Source organism: Haliotis cracherodii, unplaced genomic scaffold (assembly GCF_022045235.1).
Source record: "Haliotis cracherodii isolate W230 unplaced genomic scaffold, xgHalCrac1.p SCAF_7, whole genome shotgun sequence".
NCBI classification, from domain to species: domain Eukaryota; kingdom Metazoa; phylum Mollusca; class Gastropoda; order Lepetellida; family Haliotidae; genus Haliotis; species Haliotis cracherodii.
In genome coordinates, this window is record NW_027266330.1 from 45903229 (window position 1) to 45930115 (window position 26887).

The 26887-nt window shown below is 41.5% G+C and overlaps 1 protein-coding gene across 2 annotated transcripts in view; it reads right to left on the reverse strand.

Moving 5' to 3' along the window:
* Positions 1-595: 595 nt before the first annotated feature.
* The window catches only part of LOC139448446 (uncharacterized), a 34010-nt gene continuing 7718 nt past the window's right edge, over positions 596-26887 (reverse strand). The window contains exons 2-9 of one of the 2 annotated variants that reach the window (XM_071229996.1): positions 12508-12709; positions 11899-12080; positions 11395-11526; positions 11098-11183; positions 10759-10879; positions 8871-8951; positions 7143-7264; positions 596-4543 (exon numbers count right to left, since the gene is read on the reverse strand). In XM_071229996.1, coding sequence (XP_071086097.1) covers positions 4151-4543; positions 7143-7264; positions 8871-8951; positions 10759-10879; positions 11098-11183; positions 11395-11526; positions 11899-12080; positions 12508-12709 — 1319 coding nt within the window. In that variant the 3' untranslated portion in view covers positions 596-4150. Of the gene's footprint in view, positions 4544-7142; positions 7265-8870; positions 8952-9949; positions 10031-10758; positions 10880-11097; positions 11184-11394; positions 11527-11898; positions 12081-12507; positions 12710-26887 lie in introns of both variants that reach the window. The other variant, XM_071229995.1, reaches the window with a different exon arrangement.

Below are 26887 nucleotides of genomic sequence, written 5' to 3' on the forward strand. Positions count from 1 at the left end.
TTACAAAGTTGACAATATATTTATGAGTAAAAGTTACTTTTCATAGACACTTGGATGCCTTAGGCCAGGGTCCAATTAGTAAGATGTATTTTAATATTCTTCTAAAATCATTGCCTTTCTTTAAGTAATCACAAGAAAAAGCCAAAAATCTATATATTTTCATTGCCAACAGATCTTTAGTCTTACGTTTCATAAATCCATACTTTAGTCATATCAGTGTTGCAGGACCTGCATGGAGAAGGTCATATAGCCACTCCCTGTATGGCTGTCTGCCTCAGCTGTCCGCCACTACTTTACTAGAAGTAGTCTTCCTAAGTCAATCTACTCCTAATGGCAATATTACACCAAAGCAACAGGAATGATGCCTAACAAAAGATATGAAATACATAATGTGCAAAATTCAATGTATTTGCTATTTATAGAAAAAGAAATAATGTCACAATCCATCACATATATTTTTATATATATATATATATTTTGAAACTACTATCCTATAGAAAGAATTGAGAATTCCAATAATCCTTGAGTTCAACATACACCTAGATGCAACACTGCACCCTGAATAGCTCCAACTGTACAGAAAAAAGGACAATGATTTCCAAATCAGAAATTTTTATTTCACAAATATGCACATTTGATTGAGCAGTAGAGAAAGTTGCTGAAAGCCGACACAGTGGAAGCAAGAGGCCAGTCAAATAAGGCATTTTGGCAGTGCAAGATACATCACCCTGAACCAGGTGTGTGGACACCCTGCATGCCCCCCTCCAACCCAGGTGGAACCACTGTTACCTCAACCTAACCCTCAACAGCTGGGCACAAGCCAGGCATTATGCTAAATAACAGAGGACTATAGGTACACACAAAAGGTGTTCTCTGTCCTGGTTTGGAGATCAGGCTACTGACCATTCTTATTTTATACAAAAGAAGAATTCTCAAACATGATTCTAAATGTTAATTCTGTAAACTCTCAGGAGTATTGTGTGAATGTTCCACCCCCTATATACACCGTCTGTATACTAACAGGTCTACTCCTGGTGGTTCGCTGGCTTATGCCAGGGATCCACCTGGGCGAGGGACATGAGAATACCTACTGGTGCCTGATTTGGAATGTAATGCAATTTATACAAAATACCAAAATGCTTCAAACGATGATATACATGTATAAAAAGATAGCACATTGATATTTTGATGACATCATAAAAATATGCTTAAAATTATCAAAATGTATTGGCAAGTCCAAAATCTCTTTAGAAGTAGAGGTATATGCAAAGTTGATAAAATAAATAGCAAAATAATGGCATGGATACAAAACTGACCAGAAGTGGGTTATATGGGTGAATATCACTAACTAAAGCTACAATAATATCAACATAGGAGTACAATACTGTCAACTGTTCTGAGCACTACAACATGGCAGGAAGACAGTCATCAGGTCCCGCCTACAGCAGGTGAGATACATGGGTAGGCCACATTATGCCACAACCAAATGTTAAGGCTGTCAATGGTACATGAAACTGCAATATTCAGGTTCATGCTTGACTGAAGATGAGACCTGATGACATGTCAGTCAATGGCACCTCTATAAGTAGTTGAGGGCCGAGCTCTACAACGCAATTGTTTGGCATGATATTAGTTGTGGCGGACTACTAGCAACAGCACTTACTAAACCATGTAGTCACTACCGTAACAGCACTGTACATATGTTATAGCTAAGCACCTTCTGGGCACGTATCTCTCACCCCACCATCACGTAACAGTCATGGAACCACGATTGTCTCTCCAACGCCATCTCCGACATATGGAAAAGGCCACTTGTAATGTGAAAAAAGCAAGGAGTGGATGTAACTAGTTACACTAACTTGATATAGCCATTCTACATGTCCCCAGGTTACACATCTACTGAGATGTTATAGATGAAAGATATTCAGATAAAATATGCTTTCTTTGAGCAAATGTAAAGCCAGAAGGATTTTTAGACTCTTTCCATTATGGTTTTAAGAACCTTTAATTGCAATAATGAATCAGGGACCTTTAAGTAGAAAATGGTATTGTCCAGAATTATGACACTCTTGACGTTTGGTGTACAAATTCTGGCAACATTGAGCCCAAAAGATAGCAAAATAAAAAAAATATATATATCAACATCATTACAGGTGAAAGAGAAAAAGTGTCATGTTGTAAAGAAACATGAGAATATATATTGTACAAAATACCGCATGAAAATATGTAAAACAAAAAATAAGCTAAGTAGAATAGGGATGCATGTAGAGCTTATGCACCTCCAGTGAAAATGCTTGATTGCTAGTTAGGCCTGCTATGAACTACCTAACACCCTATCTTGGTCCCTGCCTGCTCCATAGAGTCACGTCAGTGGCTACACAAGCTTCTCAAGATGCACAATAGGAAAAACAGCACAAACAGATGTAGATTCAGCTTGATGATGGAGCTTTCATTATCCCCACCACAGTTCAAAGCATTATATGCCAACAGACAGGATTACCACAAGGACAGTTACTGCATGATCTGATGAACAATTGCGAAACATCTTGAGAAAGCTCCTCTGAGTCGTGCAGGTGGGTGGCTCCAGGGAGTAGAACACCTACACACAGAAAACCTTCTATTGAGGAAGTTCCTGCTCCAGTAAGTCAGATCCAGGAGTAAGTCACTGTTGTCTAAAAATACTAGGGGTCACATGACATGGTCAATTTGTTCATTAGGGAATGCAACCCATGAGAAACCCTTCCACTGACAGTGAGCATGTTGACATCACCAAGGTAACCTGCAGGCCAGGGAAAGCGTTTCTGTCTAAGGTGATCTGACTCAACAGAACAGGCCTTCCACACAAGCTTTGGGCAGTCCCACATGAAACTGGACACTCTAGAGGTGATCACCCCGAATCATAAGCTACCCTTCTCCTTATCCATTAAAGACTACCTTGCCAGACTGCTGTCTGTGCCTGCCCACCTATGTTTCACCATCAAAGAAAAATGAACACAGGAGGACAGCAATGGAAGGTTTTCTGCAGTACAGCTATGTCTATACAATGCACTGGTTTATCATAATGCTGCCAACATTGCAAAAGGTGAACCCAAAATGATCCCTAAATTGTGATAACTTGAAATGAACATAACACTGGATTTCAGACCACTGCATGATGTAGATCTAGTACACACTGTCTTACTGGCTACTACTACTACTACCTTCAAGCACAATCAGCTGGAACACCCATATCGTAATACCGTTCAAGACATCAATGGCACAATTTCATATCACTTTGGACACAAGCATCATAAGTAATATTAAACACTAACATAGACATGTTAGTGACTTGTTGAAAGACACAACCCAAGCACAGTGGTGTAGAAGACCTGACATTAGCCAGAGGTTAGTGGATAACCACACCTTAATACAAATGTTAGGGAGTTGTTAACGTCAACATACTTGATTAGCAACAGTATTGCACTGACACGTAGTGGCAATAACTAGAATCCACTCATTGTAATGGTTGTAAATCTGTACCATTGGTAGATTGAGCAGGTACATCAAACCTGATGTTGTCCATGCTGCTGGGTTTTAGAATTGAGCTCAACAACCTTTGTTATGAAACAAAAACAGAATAAGCATCAAAACCGACATATTAAGCAATATCAGCAATTATCATCAGCAGAGCTAGACATATGTAATACAGGATGATGTACATGAATATTATTCAAGAATACTGGAGGCACGAAACAGCTGGTACAGTGGTGTCACCGCAGTCAAGAACGACCGCCTGTGAAGTTGTGATAGCAGCTACGGTCACAGTAGTCAAATATGCTTCATTAATTATATGAAGAGATGGATTGAATTAAAAGTCACACTAACCAAAGCTGCACAAAAATATGGCCACATTGTGATAACTTCCTCCCTCCTTTCTAGTCCAGTAAATGCTTCAATGGAACAATGTTGCAGCCAGGCCACAGCAGAAACTTCCCTACAGAAATCACAAGCAGCTAGTGTAGATGCTGACTTCCAAGCATGTGGTGTGTTGATGACCATCCCTCTTCCCTGGAAAGACAGATGATTCTTATGTGATGAAATAGATTGGTTGCTCATAAACCTGGCTGCAGCACTGAAGGTAGAGATGACACAGAATTCCTGACAAAGCCATTTATTTGTTCTCTGCTGGAGCTTCTTCAGTCTTTTCTTCCTTTTTCTCCTCAGTATTTTCTTCTTTCTTTTCCTCAGTCTTCTCCTCCTCCTTGATCTCATCTCCCTTCTTCTCCTCCTCCTTGTTCTCCTCCTCCTTCTCTCCATCTTCCTTCTTGAGATCATCATCTCCCTTGTCTTCCTTGATCTCTCCATTCTCCTTCGGCTTCTCTTCATCTCCCTCCTTCTCCTCCTCCTTCTTCTCGTCCTCCTTGTTTGCTTCCTCATCTCCTCCAGCGTTGGGGCCCTTATACTTCTTCGACTTCTTGATGAATCCTCCCTCTATCATGCTGTAGGCCATATCAGTCAACGTCTCCTTTGTCTCTCGTGGGGTGATGCCCAGGACATCCTTCATCTGCAACACACGAGGAGGTACACTTACTTCAGAAACCATCATCTTACCCAAATGGAGTTTTCCTTCTTCCTTGTTTTATGTTGCTGTCAGCAACATTCCAGCTATATCCCAGGTGCTTGTACATAACCAGGTCTGGTCTTACAGAGAGCATTAATACCGCATGAATTGCCTGGCATGTAAAGTGAACACATAGTATAGAAGAGTTTACACTCGCAGTATTCAGATACTTTATAGGTGGCTGCTATGGCAGCCATTTAGTATCATCAGTCTGTTTTTCAAACTAAAACTGAGAGCTTTAGTGCTCATTTTAAAATTTAAAAAGTGAAAAACATATACCTTTTTGCAGCCAGATATTGATTTTTCAATGTTTATTTGCCCTGAACTCTTACAGAAGAGTAGTTTCAGTAGAATGTATACAGACAGATGGAATTTAGTTTCAGAAGAATGTAGACAGACAGACAGATTGGGAGAGTAGTTTCAGTGGAATGCAAACAGACAGATTGGGAGAGTAGTTTCAGTGGAATGCAGACAGATTGGGAGAGTAGTTTCAGTGGAATGCAGACAGACAGATTGGGAGAGTAGTTTTAGTGGAATGCAGACAGACAGATTGGGAGAGTAGTTTTAATAGAATGCTTACAGACAGATTGGGAGAGTAGTTTCAGTGGAATGCTTACAGACAGATTGGGAGAGTAGTTTCAGTGGAATGCAGACAGACAGATTGGGAGAGTAGTTTTAGTGGAATGCAGACAAACAGATTGGGAGAGTAGTTTCAGTGGAATGCAGACAGACAGATTGGGAGAGTAGTTTTAGTGGAATGCAGACAGATTGGGAGAGTAGTTTCAGTGGAATGCAGACAGACAGATTGGGAGAGTAGTTTTAGTGGAATGCAGACAGACAGATTGGGAGAGTAGTTTCAGTGGAATGCAGACAGACAGATTGGGAGAGTAGTTTTAGTGGAATGCAGACAGACAGATTGGGAGAGTAGTTTCAGTGGAATGCAGACAGACAGATTGGGAGAGTAGTTTTAGTGGAATGCAGACAGACAGATTGGGAGAGTAGTTTCAGTGGAATGCAGCCAGACAGATTGGGAGAGTAGTTTTAGTGGAATGCAGACTGACAGATTGGGGGAGTAGTTTCAGTGGAATGCAGACAGACAGATTGGGAGAGTAGTTTTAGTGGAATGCAGCCAGACAGATTGGGAGAGTAGTTTTAGTGGAATGCAGCCAGACAGATTGGGAGAGTAGTTTTAGCGGAATGCAGACAGACAGATTGGGAGAGTAGTTTTAGTGGAATGCAGCCAGACAGATTGGGAGAGTAGTTTTAGTGGAATGCAGCCAGACAGATTGGGAGAGTAGTTTTAGCGGAATGCAGACAGACAGATTGGGAGAGTAGTTTTAGTGGAATGCAGACAGACCGATTGGGAGAGTAGTTTTAGTGGAATGCAGACAGACAGATTGGGAGAGTAGTTTCAGTGGAATGCAGACAGACAGATTGGGAGAGTAGTTTTAGTGGAATGCAGACAGACAGATTGGGAGAGTAGTTTTAGTGGAATGCAGACAGACAGATTGGGAGAGTAGTTTTAGTGGAATGCAGACAAGACAGATTGGGAGAGTAGTTTTAGTGGAATGCAGACAGACAGATTGGGAGAGTAGTTTTAGTGGAATGCAGACAGACAGATTGGGAGAGTAGTTTCAGTGGAATGCAGACAGACAGATTGGGAGAGTAGTTTTAGTGGAATGCAGCCAGACAGATTGGGAGAGTAGTTTTAGTGGAATGCAGCCAGACAGATTGGGAGAGTAGTTTTAGTGGAATGCAGCCAGACAGATTGGGAGAGTAGTTTTAGTGGAATGAAGACAGACAGATTGGGAGAGTAATTTCAGTGGAATGCAGACAGACAGATTGGGAGAGTAGTTTTAGTGGAATGCAGACAGACAGATTGGGAGAGTAGTTTTAGTGGAATGCAGACAGACAGATTGGGAGAGTAGTTTTAGTGGAATGCTTACAGACAGATTAGGAGAGTAGTTTCAGTGGAATGCAGACAGACAGATTGGGAGAGTATCTTTTGTGTAATGCTTACAGACAGATTGGGAGAGTAGTTTTAGTGGAATGCAGACAGACAGATTGGGAGAGTAGTTTCAGTGGAATGCAGACAGACAGATTGGGAGAGTAGTTTTAGTGGAATGCAGACAGACAGATTGGGAGAGTAGTTTTAGTGGAATGCAGACAGACAGATTGGGAGAGTAGTTTTAGTGGAATGCAGCCAGACAGATTAGGAGAGTAGTTTCAGTGGAATGCAGACAGACAGATTGGGAGAGTATCTTTTGTGTTATGCTTACAGACAGATTGGGAGAGTAGTTTTAGTGGAATGCAGACAGACAGATTGGGAGAGTAGTTTTAGTGGAATGAAGACAGACAGATTGGAAGAGTAGTTTCAGTGGAATGCAAACAGACAGATTGGGAGAGTAGTTTCAGTGGAATGCATACAGACAGACAGATGGGCACATGAACAGATGAAAATGCCAAGGCTCACTTCGATTTGTTGTCTTAATGTTGCGTGGCCAGAAATGCCAGAAGGTTTTTCTATGAAAACAGAGCTTACCCTTGTATTGTCAAACTTGTAGACCTTGTTGACATTGGGTAGAATCATCTTGATGGTCTTGTCAAACAGGCTAGTCATCCACAGTGCAAAATAGGGGCAGTTCATGGTGGGAACGTTGTAACCTGTACACACAATCCACACGTTACAAACACTGCCAGAGTCACACAACATCACCACCCTACCAACTTCCACAGAAAATACTACCATGCTTTAGGGATACACTATAATGCTTCATATCACTCTGAGTACACTAACTGAACGCACAGCTATGCAGGATGACAGTTACATTACTTCATTATGAAGCTGGCATAAACTTGTTCCTTGGTGAAGTTATGATGCTTACAGTAGGAACTACAAATTACAAAGAGAAGGACTGAGCTTGAAGATATGTGTTTGTTTACTCCTTGGTGCTGATACTCTAACAGTGTACATGCATACCATTTCCTGCCAAGTCAGTTACAAAACAACTATCATACAACAACAAAGATAAAACAAATAAGCAGTTTTGAGTGCCGTGATAAACATAACATTCACTTCAGACATGCAGACATGGATCATGCAAACTTTAAATGATTTCAAGCAGACATTACACACTCTAAACTAATATAAAGACATATCAACAATAACTGTTTCACAATCACCTGCACTGTGACAGTCAATCTTTGTAACTTGGATGTTTCACTTATTGTTAGTCCTCTAACAACCTGTTTATCTCTGATACTGTGAGGGACTGAGGTCAGGGCATCCTTCACTATGCTAATGGTGATTGTATGGCCTACGAGTTCTTGCGGTGACAAAATGTTTTGCACTGACTTATTTCAGCAACATAATGAGTGAGTATGGTTTTACGCCGCTTTTAGCAATATTCCAGCAATATCATGGCGGGGGAAACCAGAAATGAGCTACACACATTGTGCCCATGTCTGGAATATTTCAGCAATATAACAGTGGGAACATGAAGTATTTCAACTTTGATTCCATGATCAGAATCAATACTCTTTGATACAAGGGGGCGCTTTAATCATTGCATCATACTTAAGAAATATACGAAGGGTAGGAATTGTTTATTGTATAATAAAACATTGCAAGGAGAATAAACTTCGACCACAATTCATTTATTTCTTATATGAGATATCAATATTATGTACAGCCTCTTTGAGGATGTGAATAAAACGTACAAGCTTTAAATAATACTAGTATTTAAATAATGATGACTCCCTCAATAGAATCCGACCTCGGAAATGTCGAACAAGTCCATATTATGAACAGGGGAGAGGGGGGGGATAAATTTGGTGTTTCCCAGATATTCTTACAATATGTATGTCGTTTTTCTGCACCTTTTCTCCCAAAACCAATTGTCATATCTCTCCAACTTTTGGATGCAATTGTTCGACCATTGCATTTATCTTACATTGCCCAGCTACGTCTAAGAGGAACAACTCACTAGACACCTCCCTCTCAAAAATAATGTTCAATTTCATCAAGTTGCAAGCGCATGTTTAAATCTCAATAAATGATGTTTTAATTGTGAAATAAACCATGCTCCATTCTTCATTATTCTTTGCGATTTATCCCATAGCTATCTTATATATATATATAGGTTTGTTCATTTGCACTCAGCAATATTCCAGCTGTTTGAAGGCGGTCTATAAATAATCTGGTCTGGACAAGACAATCCAGTGATTGATATAATGATTACTTATCTGTGGTAATCCTGCACAAACTCACCTTGGCTATCAAATTTGTTGGACAAAATTAGAGCCATTTCTTTAAACCACATGTTCTGAGCATAACAAATGTGCCGTCCACCTGCACAAAACATGCAAGCAAACATACAAATAATCATGCAAGTCAATACAAAGCAGAAAGCAACAAGTAACTGTTATTGAAACCACTAGCATTGTCCAAGCCCCTTGCGGACAAGGTGGCCTGGCCAGTTCTGTATCAGACTTGCAAACAGCTGCACAGAATACACTGCTTGAAACCAGCAAAACTTACTCAAGGTGGAAACGTGATAAAGAGCATCCTATTAGTATTAATACTGTCATGTCATTACTTGTTTATTATGCTCCTTCATGGAAACTGTTTGCAAATCTTAAATACAATAAAATACAATACAATACAACACAATACAACACAACACGATTAAACACAAACAAGGCTGGAAAAACATCTGTAAAGGACAAAAGAAAAATCAGTCTTGCTTTATGTGCCTACCAGCTGTAACTGTGAATATGGTGAACAGACATTAAACAATTCACCCAAATTATCAGTGCTTTGTAAATTATCAGAAAGAATCCTACAATTTCTTCCTGAAGATGTACCACAAGGTTTTACATGAAGCAGAAATGTGCATCCAGTAAGCACAAACGTATAGAATGGACATAGAAAAATAATATATAGTGCATCCTCAGGGACACTTAAGTAATATTCATTGTACCAAATTCTTGACAAGAAATATAAAGGTGCTGTAATTGAAGTAATTATCAAACACCAGTTTATTACCAAACAGGACCCACCTATTTCCTGTAAGGGCCTTGCAATTACTTACTGTAGGTTCCCTGGTGCCCTAGCTATGTGGGGCAAGTAAAACCCTGTGTACAGTCAATGTTGTGGTAAGTGACAGTGAGTAGCTTCAAGTGAGTTGTGGTGGTTATTTGTTAAAAGTAGTAAACTGAAAAAACTGCAATCTAAATACAAATGACAAACATTTGACACATACATGCAGCACACAAGACATCATCATGAGCACATGCTTGACACAGTGACATGCTGCCAGTGTTCAGTCCAGTCTGCGGAAACATCACCTTGAGGTTTGAACTCTTTAGCAAGAGCCTGCGCCATTTCTTTCATCCACATGTTAACATTAACAGCAAGGTGACGATGTCCTACAAAGAATCATTATGTGTTAACAGAATCAGTATGTTGACTGCCAATAACTGTAACAGCTGAGATGTCCTGAAGTCAAAATCACAGATCAGTCTTACATGTTTACACTGCTATAGGGAACATAATGAGCTGGAAACAATGAAGGGCCTTGCAGACAGACCATCATCTGGAAATTGGAGTTTTGCTTAAAATTCAGCTTCTGAAAAATAGCCTAAAAAAGGAAACATCATATAATAAATAGCAGTTTCAATTATGGTATGTATCTCAATAAACCAATGTTACCTCATTACAAAGTCATTCACTGACAGGGAAACATGATCCTTATCTTAAGTCAGTATTTCCATCCAATTTTACATTCCAATTCCCTTTGCAATCTATTTTCTCAAGGTTAATCATACAGTTTATCACAATGAGCAAATATAATTGGTTCACATTATCTGCCCAAGTCATTCCAAGCTTCACCTCTTTTCGAGCGAGTTCGGTTTAATACCAGTTGTCAGCAATATTCCAGCAACAGATCATGACAGAGCACCCTTTAATGAATCGAACCCAGGCCTTTGGCGAAACAAGCTAATGCTATAACCACTTGGCTACCCTACCGCACCCAGTTCTCAAAGAACCATCCTTATTAGCAAATGTGACCTATAACATTTTTAAGTAGTTTCTTTTTGCACATGACTTTGCAATGATAATCACACCCCGACTTGGTGGTCATACTGGCACTCACCTGCAGCCTCAGGGGTGACCATGGCCTTGATGTGGGCGGTAGCAACATCCCGCACATCCACCACTGGGAAGTTCAGCTTGGGAACAACGGGCATGGCACGCTCCATTAGGCGCTTGACAACCTGCAAATACCAGTTACATTCCTTGATTAGACAGAGGAATACGGTAGACCTGACATCACACACGTACAAGCAGAATGTATGATCCTATGGCCTTATTGTTGCTACACTGTCACCAAGTAGGCGATAGCCTGAAAGCTTCTGTAACCTTCTACAGATTAGTCTTCTGCCAAGACTTACCTTTGTAATGAGCATCACAACCATCCATGTAAAACACCTACCTCCATACTGGTGCACTGTGATCCATGAAGAACTGGGCCCATTACATAGGCAGGGTTCACAACTGCTAGTTCAATCTTGTCCGAGTCTGCAAACAGGAGACGGAAAGCGTCATTTCAACATATTCATGACAGCCTGAAAGCTCCTATAGTCTGTTCTATAATAGTGCTCATCACTTGCTTGATAAAGGTGTTAGGATCTACACCGAAACGTCGCACTAATTGTAATAAAGAAGTTGTTCATCCATAGAACAGTCTTACTTCATCATTAGGGGAGATAATCTGTGAAATCTCACAAACCTGGTAGCTCCTTTACAAAGTCCCAGGCAGCTTTCTCTGCCAGCGTCTTGCTCTTGGCATAGGCATCCAGTTTCTCCAGGTCACTCCAGTCCTCTTCTGTGCATACCTTGTCAGCATTGGCTGATGGTCCCCCTGGAAGCACAGAATGTATAGAGTTGTCAGAAGCCTTACTCATGACAGATGTGTCTTGGAATTCAGCCTTAGTTATTAGGTTTGTTTTTTTAAAAGACTTGTCCAGAAGACTAGTGTAAACCTTATTCTACTCGTCCTCAGTGTTTGAAGATAATCCTGCTTGAACAAGACAAAAATATTTAATATTTTATTCAGTTTCAATTTGTATCAAAATTAAGGTATTATAGCCCTCAAATGCTACTAGCTTATGCTTGTACAGGAACTGAGACTGACAAAATGCTTTGTTGCTGAAAAATAAAATTACCTAAACAATTCTTATCATTTTTGGAAATGAGAACAAAATATGCGATGGTACTGTGATGATTGTCTTACAGGAAATAGCAGCACATGAGCTGGTGAGGACCACCCTCTTGACTGTCTTGGTGGAGACACAAGCCTTCAGCACACTCTGTGTGCCATCAACTGCTGGCTGGATAACTTCGTTCTCATCCTTGGGGCTCTGGGCAGGGAAAGGGCTTGCCACATGAATCACAAACTCTGCATCCTTCACAGCCCTAGTGACATGAGCACATTTTTCAATTTCAGCACATACACACAACCATTCAACAACATATTCTGCACATACATTTATTTAACATCCCACACCATTAATCTTTTTCTGTGAACAGAGGTCGTCAGGCAGTGGAAAGTTCACAGAATCGGGCTCACGTATGATGCTGCTTTAACAGACAGCTCTGCAAGACTGAAGACTTTCATCTGATTCAGATGACAAGCTGCAAACATATAGTTTCTCTCTTGCCCTTGATTACTTTTGTTGCCCATCATTTTGATTTGGTTCACAATATATGTTTGAAATCATTTTCACATACATTCTAAAACCTAGACAAAACCCAGTCTATCATAAAATGACTTCATCATTATAGTTTGGAGATGGCTAAGCACTGAGGTACTGTTAAATCACAAAGTTTCAAACCAACTTACGCCTCCCATGATTCTGGTTTGGTGAGGTCGGCCTCCACAAGTTCCAGTTTGTGTGCAGCATCTGGACACAGGTCCTGAAGGTGCTTCACCTTGTTCTCATCCTGCAGGCTCCGCACAGTGCCCCTTACTCGGTACCCGCCTTCTTGCAGCTGCTTCACCACATGCGTTGCAATGTAGCCTGAGGCGCCAGTGACCACCACCACTGTAAGGAGAATGTATCAGTGAATTAGTAAGACAGCCTTAACCAGATCTACTCAAACAAGAGGGTGTGCAAACAAACGGTTAATCACAGGGAGTGGTGCCAAGGATCATTAAAATCATTTACCCAAGGTCGAATGGTTAATTTGTTTTATTTTGAACCACAAACTATCCTTGAACATGTTGTATGTTACCGAATTTTCATTCAAATAAGCCTACAAAAAAATACAATACAATATAATAAACAGTGTAAACTGAAGTGACCATGATGACCCTCTTAGACTTAACCTGTTTACCTTGAGATGCCATTGCAGAGCAGTCTGCATATCTCTGGTGAAAATGACTATTACCTATATAAAACTGCAGCTCTGCGGCTATTCTCATGATTCTTGTTGCATGGCTACCAGAAAATCAATACTCTAATAGATCTTGTGTCTGTGTTTCAAACAGCTGTGATGCTTCTGCCTGAAAGTACTGACAGTGACATCTCTAGCTAGGGAAGCAGTAGCTTTACGACACTGCAGTATGTGTGACACCAACATAGCCGTCATACATCTGATCTTCACTGCAGTATGTGTGACACTGACATAGCCGTCATACATCTGATCTACACTGCAGTATGTGTAACACCGACAAAGCTGTCATACATCTGATCTACAATGCAGTATGTGTGACACCGACCTAGCTGTCATACATCTGATCTTCACTGCAGTGTGTGTGACACCGACCTAGCTGTCATCCATCTGATCTTCACTGCAGTGTGTGTGACACCGACATAGCTGTCATACATCTGATCTACACTGCAGTATGTGTGACACCAACATAGCTGTCATCCATCTGATCTTCACTGCAGTGTGTGTGACACCAACATAGCTGTCATACATCTGATCTTCACTGCAGTATGTGTGACACCGATATAGCTGTCATACATCCAGTTCTTCACTGCAGGGATCAGTAATTAACATTTTCAATTTAACACAAAACAAACACAGAATTCAGGACAACCTTGACCTGTTTTCAACAACTCTACTTATTGATTGAGAAAATCTAAAAGCATCTCTTCTGGTTGCTACGGATTATGTCTACACAGCCACCACTTTTTCAACTGTATTCCCCTGCTAAATCTGATCACCTGAGTCAGACACTTTGGAAATAGATACATGAAAGTACATGCTGCTGTTGGCCCCTGCTGCTACCTACATGCTGCTGTTGGACCCCTGCTGCTACCTACATGCTGTTGTTGGACCCCTGCTGCTACCTACATGCTGCTGTTGGCCCCTTCTGCTACCTACATGCTGTTGTTGGACCCCTGCTGCTACCTACATGCTGTTGTTGGACCCCTGCTGCTACCTACATGCTGCTGTTGGCCCTGCTGCTACCTACATGCTGTTGTTGGCCCCTGCTGCTACCTACATGCTGCTGTTGGACCCCTGCTGCTACCTACATGCTGTTGTTGGACCCCTGCAGCTACCTACATGCTGCTGTTGGCCCTGCTGCTACCTACATGCTGTTGTTGGCCCCTGCTGCTACCTACATGCTGTTGTTGGACCCCTGCTGCTACCTACATGCTGTTGTTGGACCCCTGCTGCTACCTACATGCTGCTGTTGGCCCCTGCTGCTACCTACATGCTGCTGTTGGCCCCTGCTGCTACCTACATGCTGCTGTTGGCCCTGCTGCTACCTACATGCTGCTGTTGGCCCCTGCTGCTACCTACATGCTGCTGTTGGCCCCTGCTGCTACCTACATGCTGTTGTTGGACCCCTGCTGCTACCTACATGCTGTTGTTGGACCCCTGCTGCTACCTACATGCTGTTGTTGGACCCCTGCTGCTACCTACATGCTGTTGCTGGACCCCTGCTGCTACCTACATGCTGCTGTTGGACCCCTGCTGCTACCTACATGCTGTTGTTGGCCCTGCTGCTACCTACATGCTGCTGTTGGCCCCTGCTGCTACCTACATGCTGCTGTTGGCCCCTGCTGCTACCTACATGCTGCTGTTGGCCCTGCTGCTACCTACATGCTGCTGTTGGACCCCTGCTGCTACCTACATGCTGCTGTTGGCCCCTGCTGCTACCTACATGCTGCTGTTGGCCCCTGCTGCTACCTACATGCTGTTGTTGGACCCCTGCTGCTACCTACATGCTGTTGTTGGACCCCTGCTGCTACCTACATGCTGTTGTTGGACCCCTGCTGCTACCTACATGCTGCTGTTGGACCCCTGTTGCTACCTACATGCTGTTGTTGGCCCTGCTGCTACCTACATGCTGTTGTTGGACCCCTGCTGCTACCTACATGCTGTTGTTGGACCCCTGCTGCTACCTACATGCTGTTGTTGGACCCCTGCTGCTACCTACATGCTGCTGTTGGCCCTGCTGCTACCTACATGCTGCTGTTGGCCCCTGCTGCTACCTACATGCTGTTGTTGGACCCCTGCAGCTACCTACATGCTGCTGTTGGACCCCTGCTGCTACCTACATGCTGCTGTTGGACCCCTGCTGCTACCTACATGCTGTTGTTGGCCCTGCAGCTACCTACATGCTGCTGTTGGCCCCTGCTGCTACCTACATGCTGTTGTTGGACCCCTGCTGCTACCTACATGCTGCTGTTGGCCCTGCTGCTACCTACATGCTGCTGTTGGCCCTGCTGCTACCTACATGCTGCTGTTGGCCCCTGCTGCTACCTACATGCTGTTGTTGGACCCCTGCAGCTACCTACATGCTGCTGTTGGCCCTGCTGCTACCTACATGCTGCTGTTGGCCCCTGCTGCTACCTACATGCTGTTGTTGGACCCCTGCTGCTACCTACATGCTGTTGTTGGACCCCTGCTGCTACCTACATGCTGCTGTTGGCCCCTGCTGCTACCTACATGCTGCTGTTGGCCCCTGCTGCTACCTACATGCTGTTGTTGGACCCCTGCTGCTACCTACATGCTGCTGTTGGCCCCTGCTGCTACCTACATGCTGTTGTTGGACCCCTGCTGCTACCTACATGCTGTTGTTGGACCCCTGCTGCTACCTACATGCTGTTGTTGGACCCCTGCTGCTACCTACATGCTGCTGTTGGCCCTGCTGCTACCTACATGCTGCTGTTGGCCCCTGCTGCTACCTACATGCTGTTGTTGGACCCCTGCAGCTACCTACATGCTGCTGTTGGCCCTGCTGCTACCTACATGCTGCTGTTGGCCCCTGCTGCTACCTACATGCTGTTGTTGGACCCCTGCTGCTACCTACATGCTGTTGTTGGACCCCTGCTGCTACCTACATGCTGTTGTTGGACCCCTGCTGCTACCTACATGCTGTTGTTGGACCCCTGCTGCTACCTACATGCTGTTGTTGGACCCCTGCTGCTACCTACATGCTTTTGTTGGACCCCTGCTGCTACCTACACGCTGCTGTTGGCCCTGCTGCTACCTACATGCTGTTGTTGGACCCCTGCTGCTACCTACATGCTGTTGTTGGACCCCTGCTGCTACCTACATGCTTTTGTTGGACCCCTGCTGCTACCTACATGCTGTTGTTGGCCCTGCTGCTTTAACCTTCAAAAACTTCACAGTATGGAGTACATTATTTAGCAGTTAGGGAAAAAACTCAGGAGAAAAATTGTGTAATTTGCAAGATATTGCATAAAATAACTCTAAAAACACTATTCAAGAAAAAGAGCATCGTAATGAGTGACTGAGCGGGTTTGGTTTTACGCTGCTATTACCAATTACCAATATTCCAGTAATATCACTACACGGGACACCAGAAATAGACTTTCAATTGAAGGACTCAAGAATATTATTTTCGTACAGGGCCAGTGGTCCCCAAAGTAAATCAGCACATCACAGTCCAGAATACATGACATCATTGCTCTACATATCTGTTCTAAATTTTCTTTGTAAACTATACTGATCATGTCGATCATGGATATAACAAGATTTCTGAGGTTAAGTTCTAAAAACTGAAACCACAATCAATGAAATACTGTTTTACTTGATATAACAGTGTGAGTAAAATAGTTTAATGTGCCTATGACCCAGTGAGCTAATAATATATCATATTAAGAATACCAACATGATAGAGAAATACTGCATTCTGTTATTGAAGTTCAGATGTCTTAGTATAATACCACAATTAGCTGTATCAGTGTACTCAAAACACAAATGCTACCGTGTGCATTTTTTAGCAAAGAAAAATAACATCCAATACACACAGACCAGAGAAACTTTGAAAGGTTGCAATGATTAAATCCCCAGATTTACGGGATGGACTGAGCATACAAATGCAAAGCAATCTCTTTATTCAAAAATCTGTATTTCCATTACATTACAATATCTTAACATTACTTTGATGTTGTACATTTCTTTCCAAGCCCTACTTCCTCCATGGGGCCTGAGATTATTGATGGAACACAAGCTGCCTGATGTTGGTTGCATCAGTGAGCTGATGAACCCGGTGACACAAGCGGCCTGAAGCATGTCACCACGTCCTCCTTAACACCTGCACACCCAAGGACCAGGCTGCACATGCTCAGACAGACCATATCGCCAATAGATCAATCAATACCAGCCAGCTAAGGCCCATCTCTCTGACATCAGCATCACATGAGGAGGGAGGAGTGCAGGCACCACGACTCAAACATGGACTCACACTACTCACTCACCATCCACATCCATACCAGGCCATGAAAGCAATAATTAAACATATTAAAAATATGCATTACCTCTGGCAAAATTACTATACACAAAGCAAAAGGCCCATCAGAAGTAATCAGAAATATCTTTATTAATGAACTTCACTTCCAGAGCATGAACAGCAAAGACCTCTGCAATCCACCCTAGTTTAATAGAATGTTACAGGTTTCCCCATAACCATCATGAGCCATTAATGATGTACCTGACAGCAATAATGATCAATATATGTTACATTATCAATGACATTATGGTAAGACATGGTCATCACATCAGCTTTTAGAGCTGATGCACCTTAATCCACAACCAAGATAAAAGACACAGCTTGTGTTGGTCTTTCACGTGGGCAGAGGTCTGCAGTACAATATGCATGAAGCTGCTTTGCCAGCCCAACGTACAAAATGCCCATGGGGGAAAATACGCACTCAATTTGGAAAGGTAGTCACACCAGAAAAGCCGTGATTTGTTGCCAAGGGGATGTTATCCAGAGGAAATCAATGGCGTTACAGCAATTTTGGAGAGCTTTTACATGTCGTAATGTGATTTGCACTCAATCTATGTCCAGGACAGGGCATGCCAGTCAGGATGCCAACATACCTGCATTATAAGATACGTTGTCATGGTAATCTACTATATGTTTTATCCAAGCCTTGAGATCAAAATTCATTTTCTACACAATGCACCCAGGATTTCTGGAACAGCTAATGTACCAGAAACAACCTTATCCGTGTCGGAGCATATTTTGACACCACCCCTGACCCCCCCTGCCGGTAACGCATCATCTGTTTTGGAGCATATTGTGACCATGCCAGTAGAGCACTGCCCATATTGTGACCTTGCCGGTAGAGTGTCACCTGTGTGGGAGGATATTGTGACCATGCCAGTAGAGCTTCACCCATATTGTTACCCTGCTGATAAGTGGTGAGGTGGAATGGGGTTTAACGTCGCATCCAAGCATATTGTGACCCCGTCAGTAGAGAGTCAGCTGTGTGGGAGCATATTGTGACCCTGTCAGTAGAGAGTCAGCTGTGTGGGAGCATATTGTGACCCTGTCAGTAGAGAGTCAGCTGTGTGGGAGCATATTGTGACCCTGTCAGTAGAGAGTCACCTGTGTGGGAGCATATTGTGACCCTGTCAGTAGAGAGTCAGCTGTGTGGGAGCATATTGTGACCCTGTCAGTAGAGAGTCACCTGTGTGGGAGCATATTGTGACCCTGTCAGTAGAGAGTCACCTGTGTGGGAGCATATTGTGACCCTGTCAGTAGAGATCAGCTGTGTGGGAGCATATTGTGACCCTGTCAGTAGAGAGTCAGCTGTGTGGGAGCATATTGTGACCCTGTCAGTAGAGAGTCACCTGTGTGGGAGCATATTGTGACCCTGTCAGTAGAGATCAGCTGTGTGGGAGCATATTGTGACCCTGTCAGTAGAGAGTCAGCTGTGTGGGAGCATATTGTGACCCTGTCAGTAGAGAGTCAGCTGTGTGGGAGAAGTTGTCGACCTGCGGGAAAGTGTCACCTGTGTCTGAAGATATGTGAACGGGCGTGTGAGTTGGTTGAAAGCATATATTGTTAGGTTCAGGCTTATTCAAAAGACATAACATCCAATTAATTTTGACAGACTGAAAGCGTCAACTGAAGCTATGCAATAGTTGTGCAGATTAGCATTAAGACGGTGACACTGGTTGCAAACAGACCTTAGTTCACAACAGGATCAGAAGTAGTACAGAGCTATCGATGTTCCTCATTTAAGTTGGTTTCAAACTCTACACACTAATACATGATAGATGAAGGGCAGCCCAGCGTACATGGACTGGACTGTGAACTTCACACCACTGACTACAAACCAATGTATTGTCACTCTCACAGCATGTTGCCACGAATGCTACTTTGATGCTGGAACAGACTAGACTAAAGTATATGAACTGTGTAATGTGAGCTAATTATTCAACTACTTGACTTCACCATGTTTATCTTGAGGCATCAAATGAAAAACAAGCTGACACTTTTATCACAAGGGGCTGTCAGAGCCTAGTATTGTGTGCAAGGTTTATCTTCCTTATTAGACACTGTTAGATGCAAGTGTTTTCTTTCCTGTGCAGGATTGGCCCCGACTGTGAAGGAACTAGCTACTTATACTTATTGTCTAATGCCAATTATTAACTGGCCGAAAAAAGTTTTTAAAAACTATTGCTCAATTACTTTGCCATACAATCATAAATTTGACAGCAATACATCTGTAAAGGATGCTGGGTAAAACCATACAATCATGTAGTTTCCCTTGGACAAGTCTTTAAAAATAGCATGGTTCCATTAACCTGACCGACCCTGCCAGTCTGACGCAGACCATCATAATTTCATTGACCTTTAGGAATTCTAGACATGAGAAATGTTACATCTTACTTACCATACTAACCCATTAATTACAAGATCTAGAAAATCTACAGCACAGAAAATGATGTTTACTTTGCAAACAAATAATTATCAAGACAAATGACTACCAACAAATGACTACTCCAAACAGATCCAAATTTGATTAATGTTCTAACCAGGTGATGTTTTCCCTTCCAACACCAGTGAACAGTGATTAATTGCACATAACTATTTTGTCTCTTCTGCGCCATGTTTACAATCATGACAATAGGTGAGGTGAAATTGGTTTTAACGTCGCGTCCAAGATTATTGCACTTATATAGCGACGTGCAAGCATGTGTATGTGTGTGTGTGTGTGTGTGCGTGTGGCTGCTTGTACCAGTCCGGACTGATGCCGATTTATAGTGCTAGCTCACTGAGATACCATGCCGCAGTTTAACATGAATACCCCACTCAGACACAGTACACAGACTCCGAGCCGACCAGTCCTTGTTTTAGCCCCTTAATGCTGAGCGCCAGACAGGGTAACAACAAGTACCATCTTTTAACGTCTTTTGGTATGATGCGACCGGGGATCGAACCCCGGACCTTCCGCTCTCCGGGCGGACACTCTACCACTGGACCACGGAGGCAGTCCATGTTTACAATAAGCTTGACCTATTATCAATCCTCTACTGCAAACAGTATCATAGCATGGATTTATCTCGACTTGCTCAGATGCCAAATATGTCCTGAAGTTTGAAGCAAATATCAGTAACAATTTCGAAATTTGAATAAAAAATTGCCAAGTGAAATTATTGAGGTACTAACTAATGTTATTATTTAAGACTGCATTTTTCAATGAAAGGTTGCATTTGTGCATTTTTTATATAGCTCAATCAAGCCCTGATTTCTGACAGGTACAAAGCGAGGCATGAAGATCCAGGGTAGAATAGCTCTTCAGCAACCCATGCTTGCCGAAAGGCGACTATGCTTGTCGTAAGAAGCGACTAACGGAATCGGGTGGTCAGGCTCGCTGTCATCGATCCCAATTGCGTGGATCGATGCTCACGATGTCAATCACTGGATTGTCTGGTCCAGACTCGATTATTTACAGACTGACGTCATACAGCTGGAATATTGCTAAGTGGGGCATAAAACAACCAACCAACCAACCAACATACCAGTATAATGCACCACAAAAACCAAATTCAATGACATATTTCCATTCACCGCTGACTCAAATCACAAGACAGTACACTTAACATGGGCAGAAAGTGGACATCTCTGTCAGATCAGATTAAAATGACTGATATGAAAGTTACTTGAAGAGATCTGATAGCTCATACCTTTCATCAACAGGTAGGTAATTAAGTAAATAAACAAAAGAAATACTCGCTTAACTTTATGATAAACTTCTGTGCACAGTAAATGTTTTTCAATAGTTAATTGAGGAATCAATATCTACAATGAGCTTTATCAAGGACCAGATATACTGCATCAGGTAAGACATTCATAACATTACTTAGAAAAGGAATGTGTTCATTAACATAAGAATGTCACAGGTGAGGTCCATCTTGGAACGTTGCTACATTCCACACCCTGGTATCACTTGTCTGCTGTTAGCCTCAACACTCACACTGACAACAACCCGTACTTTAAACAGTCCATAAATACAGCCAAACAATACACAACATATGGAGAGGTCTGCATGTTATCTTATGAATGACATGTCTGTACAACTTTGTTTGTATGCCAGGCACAGCAACAGAAGTAATATAATGACTGCTTGAATTGCTGCCTGAAACACACAGATGCTTATAGTTTGTGTGGAATGCCATCGGCATCTGAGTACTGATGTGTGGGTCCACAAGTGACAGACTACGTGTACTGCAGGCACCAACAATGCAGTGATATCACTGGGGTATATAAAGAAATTATATTACTGTGGCATATGCATACAATATAAGTTGTAGTATCCCTCGTGATCCTGCTACATTGTAAAAGAATTCAACTAAGTTCACAATTGATAATAAACAGCTGTTTGAATGAGCTGAGGGAAGCATGCACTATGTCATGTGACTTCCATTGACTCAGAAAAAGCGTGCAGCTTTTTGCTTTGCAGACGGGTATTTTTTCTGCCTCTCAGAAATCTGTGTGCAGCTTGACTTGCTCTGTGGCGGGTATAAGAGATTTATTTTCCCGCTGAGAACTTTATTCACCTCTAAGGCAGGATACACACTTTTTTATCAAGTTCACATGGACCAATCAGATCTCATCATTCTGACATTGAGGTATGATAGTGTAGCATTTTCTGTGGCATACAATTCAGTGATATCACTGGGGCATATCAATGTTGACAATTGTTGTGAATCTGTGACATTAGTTTGGGAGTAATGATCTTGTTCATGCTACGATTGCTCCACGGATGGTGTCGCACAGGGTGTACTGGCAAGCATCACATTACAGTGTTACACTGTATTAACCTATTACCTACTACTGTCACAGGCATGGCAGGTGTGACAAACAGTAATTCGATCTCAAAATGTTCCAGCCTAATCAATTGTCAATATAATCAGGAAACATGATCTAGTGACATTGATATGGCAATGAGCAACTGGCAACATATGTAACTAAGTACACTTAAAACAAAGCAGAAATATTTTCTCAAAAAAACAGGATTCTAAACACAAAACCTTCACTATCATCCTTATCATCAAATAATTAAATTTTCGTTGTGTTTATTGAAGTTCCTGTATTCTGATTAGCTGAATTGGTCACGTGTTATTGCATTCGTTTCCCAATGAATGTAAAAAATTAAGCAACGCCCACCGAGGCGCACTACTTTTATTACTGTGGAATGTCGTTGAATCCCAATATTACAGTCGAGGGAATTCCCTTTCTGCTCACGTGTATCGTCATGCACAGGACATTTAGCGACTTTCATGCATATTCATTGTCCAAATTACCCTTTGAAACCAAAGGCCGAGAATGAATGAAACAGCAAACTCAAATCACAAGACAGCTCCCCTGTTTTTTTCCTGCTCGCCTCAGTTCGACTTTCTTCATGTCTTTGGGTTTCATTTCTGAATAGCATTATTCCTACTGTGTTTTACCGTAATCAGGGAAGTAATGTTTGAATCTGGTGGTAACTGACCATGTTATTTGAAACAGCCGCCTTCTCCAGGACAAATTTCTTCCAATTCGTTACAGTCTGACTGTTGCAGTTCTTTTCGCCTCTTGCCTTAATTGACTGGTCCATTGTTTTGATCCTACTCTCAGGGCGCGTCAAGTTTATGCATAAATTAAACGATCACCTGATTCATGTCACGCCACAGTTTGTATTCCTACACCTGGAAGGTTTATCAATCTCGCCATTTTTGTCTGTTTTGATATATACAACTGTTTTTGGATAAACTATTGTAGATAAAACATGTTTTACATTGTCGAATTTAATTATAAGCATTGACTGTGTATATTCTTCGGTTCATTGAGATATGAATCGAAAAGCCGTTGTGCAAACTTTGGTAAGAATCCGCTACGCTGATTCATACAGTTTGCACATCGGTTTTTCGATTCATACCTCAATGAACCAAAGAAATACACAGTCAATCCTAAACACATTCCAAAGATACTCAGCAGGATTTATAACTTCAGAGGATCACATACCTACTCCAAACTACTCTCCCACATCAGCAAACAATGATTAACATGACCGGTAAAGGTGAGTGAGTGAGTGAGTGAGTGAGTGAGTGCCGCTTTTAGCAATATTCCAGCAATATCACACCAGAAATGGCCTTCACACAATGTACCCCTGTGGGGAATTGAACCTGGGCCTTTGGCTTGTCGAGCAAATGCTTTTACCACTAGGCTACCCCACTGCCCCTACCTCTTTCTGAACACTTCTACTGTATCACTATCACCAACAGATAGGACATGTTTTGTTTGTTGTTAACAACATATTCAAAAATATTCCAGCTATATGACGTCAGTCAGTAAATAATCGAGTCTGGACCAGACCATCAAGTGATTGACATCATGAACATCGATCCAAGCAATTGGGATCGATGACATGCATCAACCAAGTCAGGGAGCGTGACACCTGATCCCGTTAGTCGCCTCTTACGACAATCATAGTCGCCTTCTGAGGCAAGCATGGGTTGCTGAACACATATTCTACCCTGGATCTTCAAGGGTCGATAGGACATGCAGGAGCGGCAAAAATACTGCACCAAGTGTAGATGTACTGTATCTATAGGACAACAGCATGTTGCACATATACATTACGCTCGCACACAAGCTGAAGGTCATGTGTCAGTTGATGGCACCCAGGCCAGATTAAGGTGGACACTTGGCACAGGAAGTCCATCATCACTGGAAACATGGCCCAAATGATGAACTATCTGACGCCTCTGAAGCTGCAATGAACTGCAGGCTCGAATCATTTACTGGTAGAAGGAGTGGCAATGAAAAAAAATGTATGTCAATGTTGTGCATAGTTAACACAGTCATATAGCTTCAAGTTCCAGGCAAACAGGGGAAGCGTTCTATGGTTCACAATGGAAATGCTCTAAAGTTCAGAGGTATTTCATGATGAATTGTTAACAACTTAAATACAAGTCACCTTAGGCTAAACATAATAGCCAGAAGCAATAGGAATCATAGTAACAGGAATTAGGAATTTTAACATTTTAGTTCAGGCATAAATGACAGGAATAAATGATGAAGTGTATATGTGTATATGCATAAAACAAATCCTTTTGACATGTTTGTGTCATATTGAAATACATTGTTTCTGGCAAAATATATTGCAATCACTAATACATTGTCACATCCCTGTTATTTTCAGAAACTGAAATGAATGGCATCAAAGAATGTCATGGCATTATTGAAGCTATTAAGTGTATCCCATTAATATTCTCAGCAGTAGGATACCTGATATGCCCAAGATCTAACTTTTGAATTTTATTATCTGCATTCAATAACAACCTGCTACATATAAATGTGAGCATCCACAAATTGGTAGCATTCCACATGTTGGGTTTATAATATGTGACCAAGTACAGTAAACTACAGTTATAATGAACCAAAAGGGACCACTAATTTTACTTCATTAAAACCGTGGAAATAAACATGACCAAACATAACCAGCAAATAAACATGAGCTAAAAACAGTTTGTTATATTCGTCAGTTTGTTATAAGCGTGTTCGTACTAAATGTAGTGTACTGTACTGATGTTCTCCTGGCTGACACATGACCAAAGACAGCAACAGATATTGGCACCACCTCCTTGTCAAACTGCCCAAGTGTTAAGGTGTCAAAAATAGACATTTGCCTTTATTGAGGGTTTTGTTATATGTTATATCATCACTGCCCAGTGTCAAAAGCTTCACTGGCCAAACCTGGGATAAGGCGGTCATAGTGTGGATGGTGTTGATTATGTCACAACACCATGATAACATGGACTATTGTTCATACTATCAATTTTCACACTAGACTTATTGGCCACAATGAAATTGCTGACATTTTTAGTGTTTGTGGTGTAACACAAATCACTTGATATAAATTTCCCATCTCAAATATTCTTCGTTACTTGGGTTCCTGTGAAATAGTATGGTATCATTAACAAGGTTTTGTGATAAAGAGTATTGATGTAATAAATGTTTTAACAATTCAGAATATTATATGAAGAGGGAAAAAGTCTTATCAAAAATATAAATGATGAAATGACAGGATAAATGAAACACAAAACATATTGTAGTAATATGGGGCAGACTACTGGTAAAAGGATCCCGTGGTCGATCACCGTTTAGGAGGAATCAGCTAAAATAAAATATATGTGAAAAAATGCATGATTTTTTTTGTATGCTATTCGAGTGGGAAATTGGACTTAATTGTTATGTATGGACTGTATTAATTATGAAATCTGTCCATTAAAGCCTTTAAGATTGAAATTGTTTAGGGATAAAAAGGTACCACAGAACACGCAGGGAAAGCAAAATTTTATGTTCACTTTATCAGGCACCTTTAATCCTTCCTCACAGCATAACAGGGATCGCGATCTGTTTCTTACTGCCCCACATAAGATCTGGCCAAGCTTCCGGTGAAGCCTCATGGGACGCCACATGTGAATATGAATAATACACTAGAAAACAGTATTTTTGTGTTTGTATGTTGAGAAAGGGAATGTATGACAACTCAATTATTGTCCAAAATAATGACAGTTATGCTTTATTTTATAATAAACGTTCTAAATATCATGAACTGCCCCCTTTAAATTTGTCTCTGGCATCCTTGTCTGTATAAAAAAATACAATTTTGTTGTATAGATAGTTCCTCTTCAATAATCATTCAAAAAATCACAATTTTTATACCAGATACCTGTGGTTTCTGTCAATGATACATGTTTGGCGAAAAAAGTTTATTGTCATGATTATTGAGTTATCTCTTAAACGATCAAGTCATGTACCTGGTATCATTAAAAAACATTAAATAAATATCTGCTTTTGTAAGAAACATTAATGTTTAGCGATTACAATACTGAGGATGAGAGTTTACCGGTATGTGGTTTTCAAGACTGACGATGGATAATCTTGACATCAGCTTGATAAAACAAAATAATATGTTTGTCCTTTTAATTGCATACTCCTATTAAATGCTATTATTATTGACAGTTGATTACGTTTAATACAAACAAACAAGATAGCAGATGAGCATGCGGTAACTTCCTCAAAATTATTGTCATACAGTAAAAAGAAAACACACAACAATGTCAGCACACGTTTTCTCCATTAAACAGATTTCTCAAATTCTAATCATACCATTCTTTGACAAGGCACTACACCTTCAGTTTTAAAGACATTCAGATTTTTTTATTTTGAAGGGATGACATTGTAGATTATTAATCCACTCTTTACTCAAAACCGCCCATGTGGTCCCTTTATCGGTAGCCTTCCCCATATGTAAATGCAGCAATATAGCAGCAATGTGACAGGCAACTACAAGTGACACAAGAAGAAGCAAGCCAAACACTATGGATCACTCCTTCACAATGAATCACATGGCTGCCTGAACTAATACATCCCAAAATATAATCCTCTGTACCATCTGGCCCAAGTGTTAGTCTGGATGTTTAAAATATTTAACAATGGAATAAGCTCA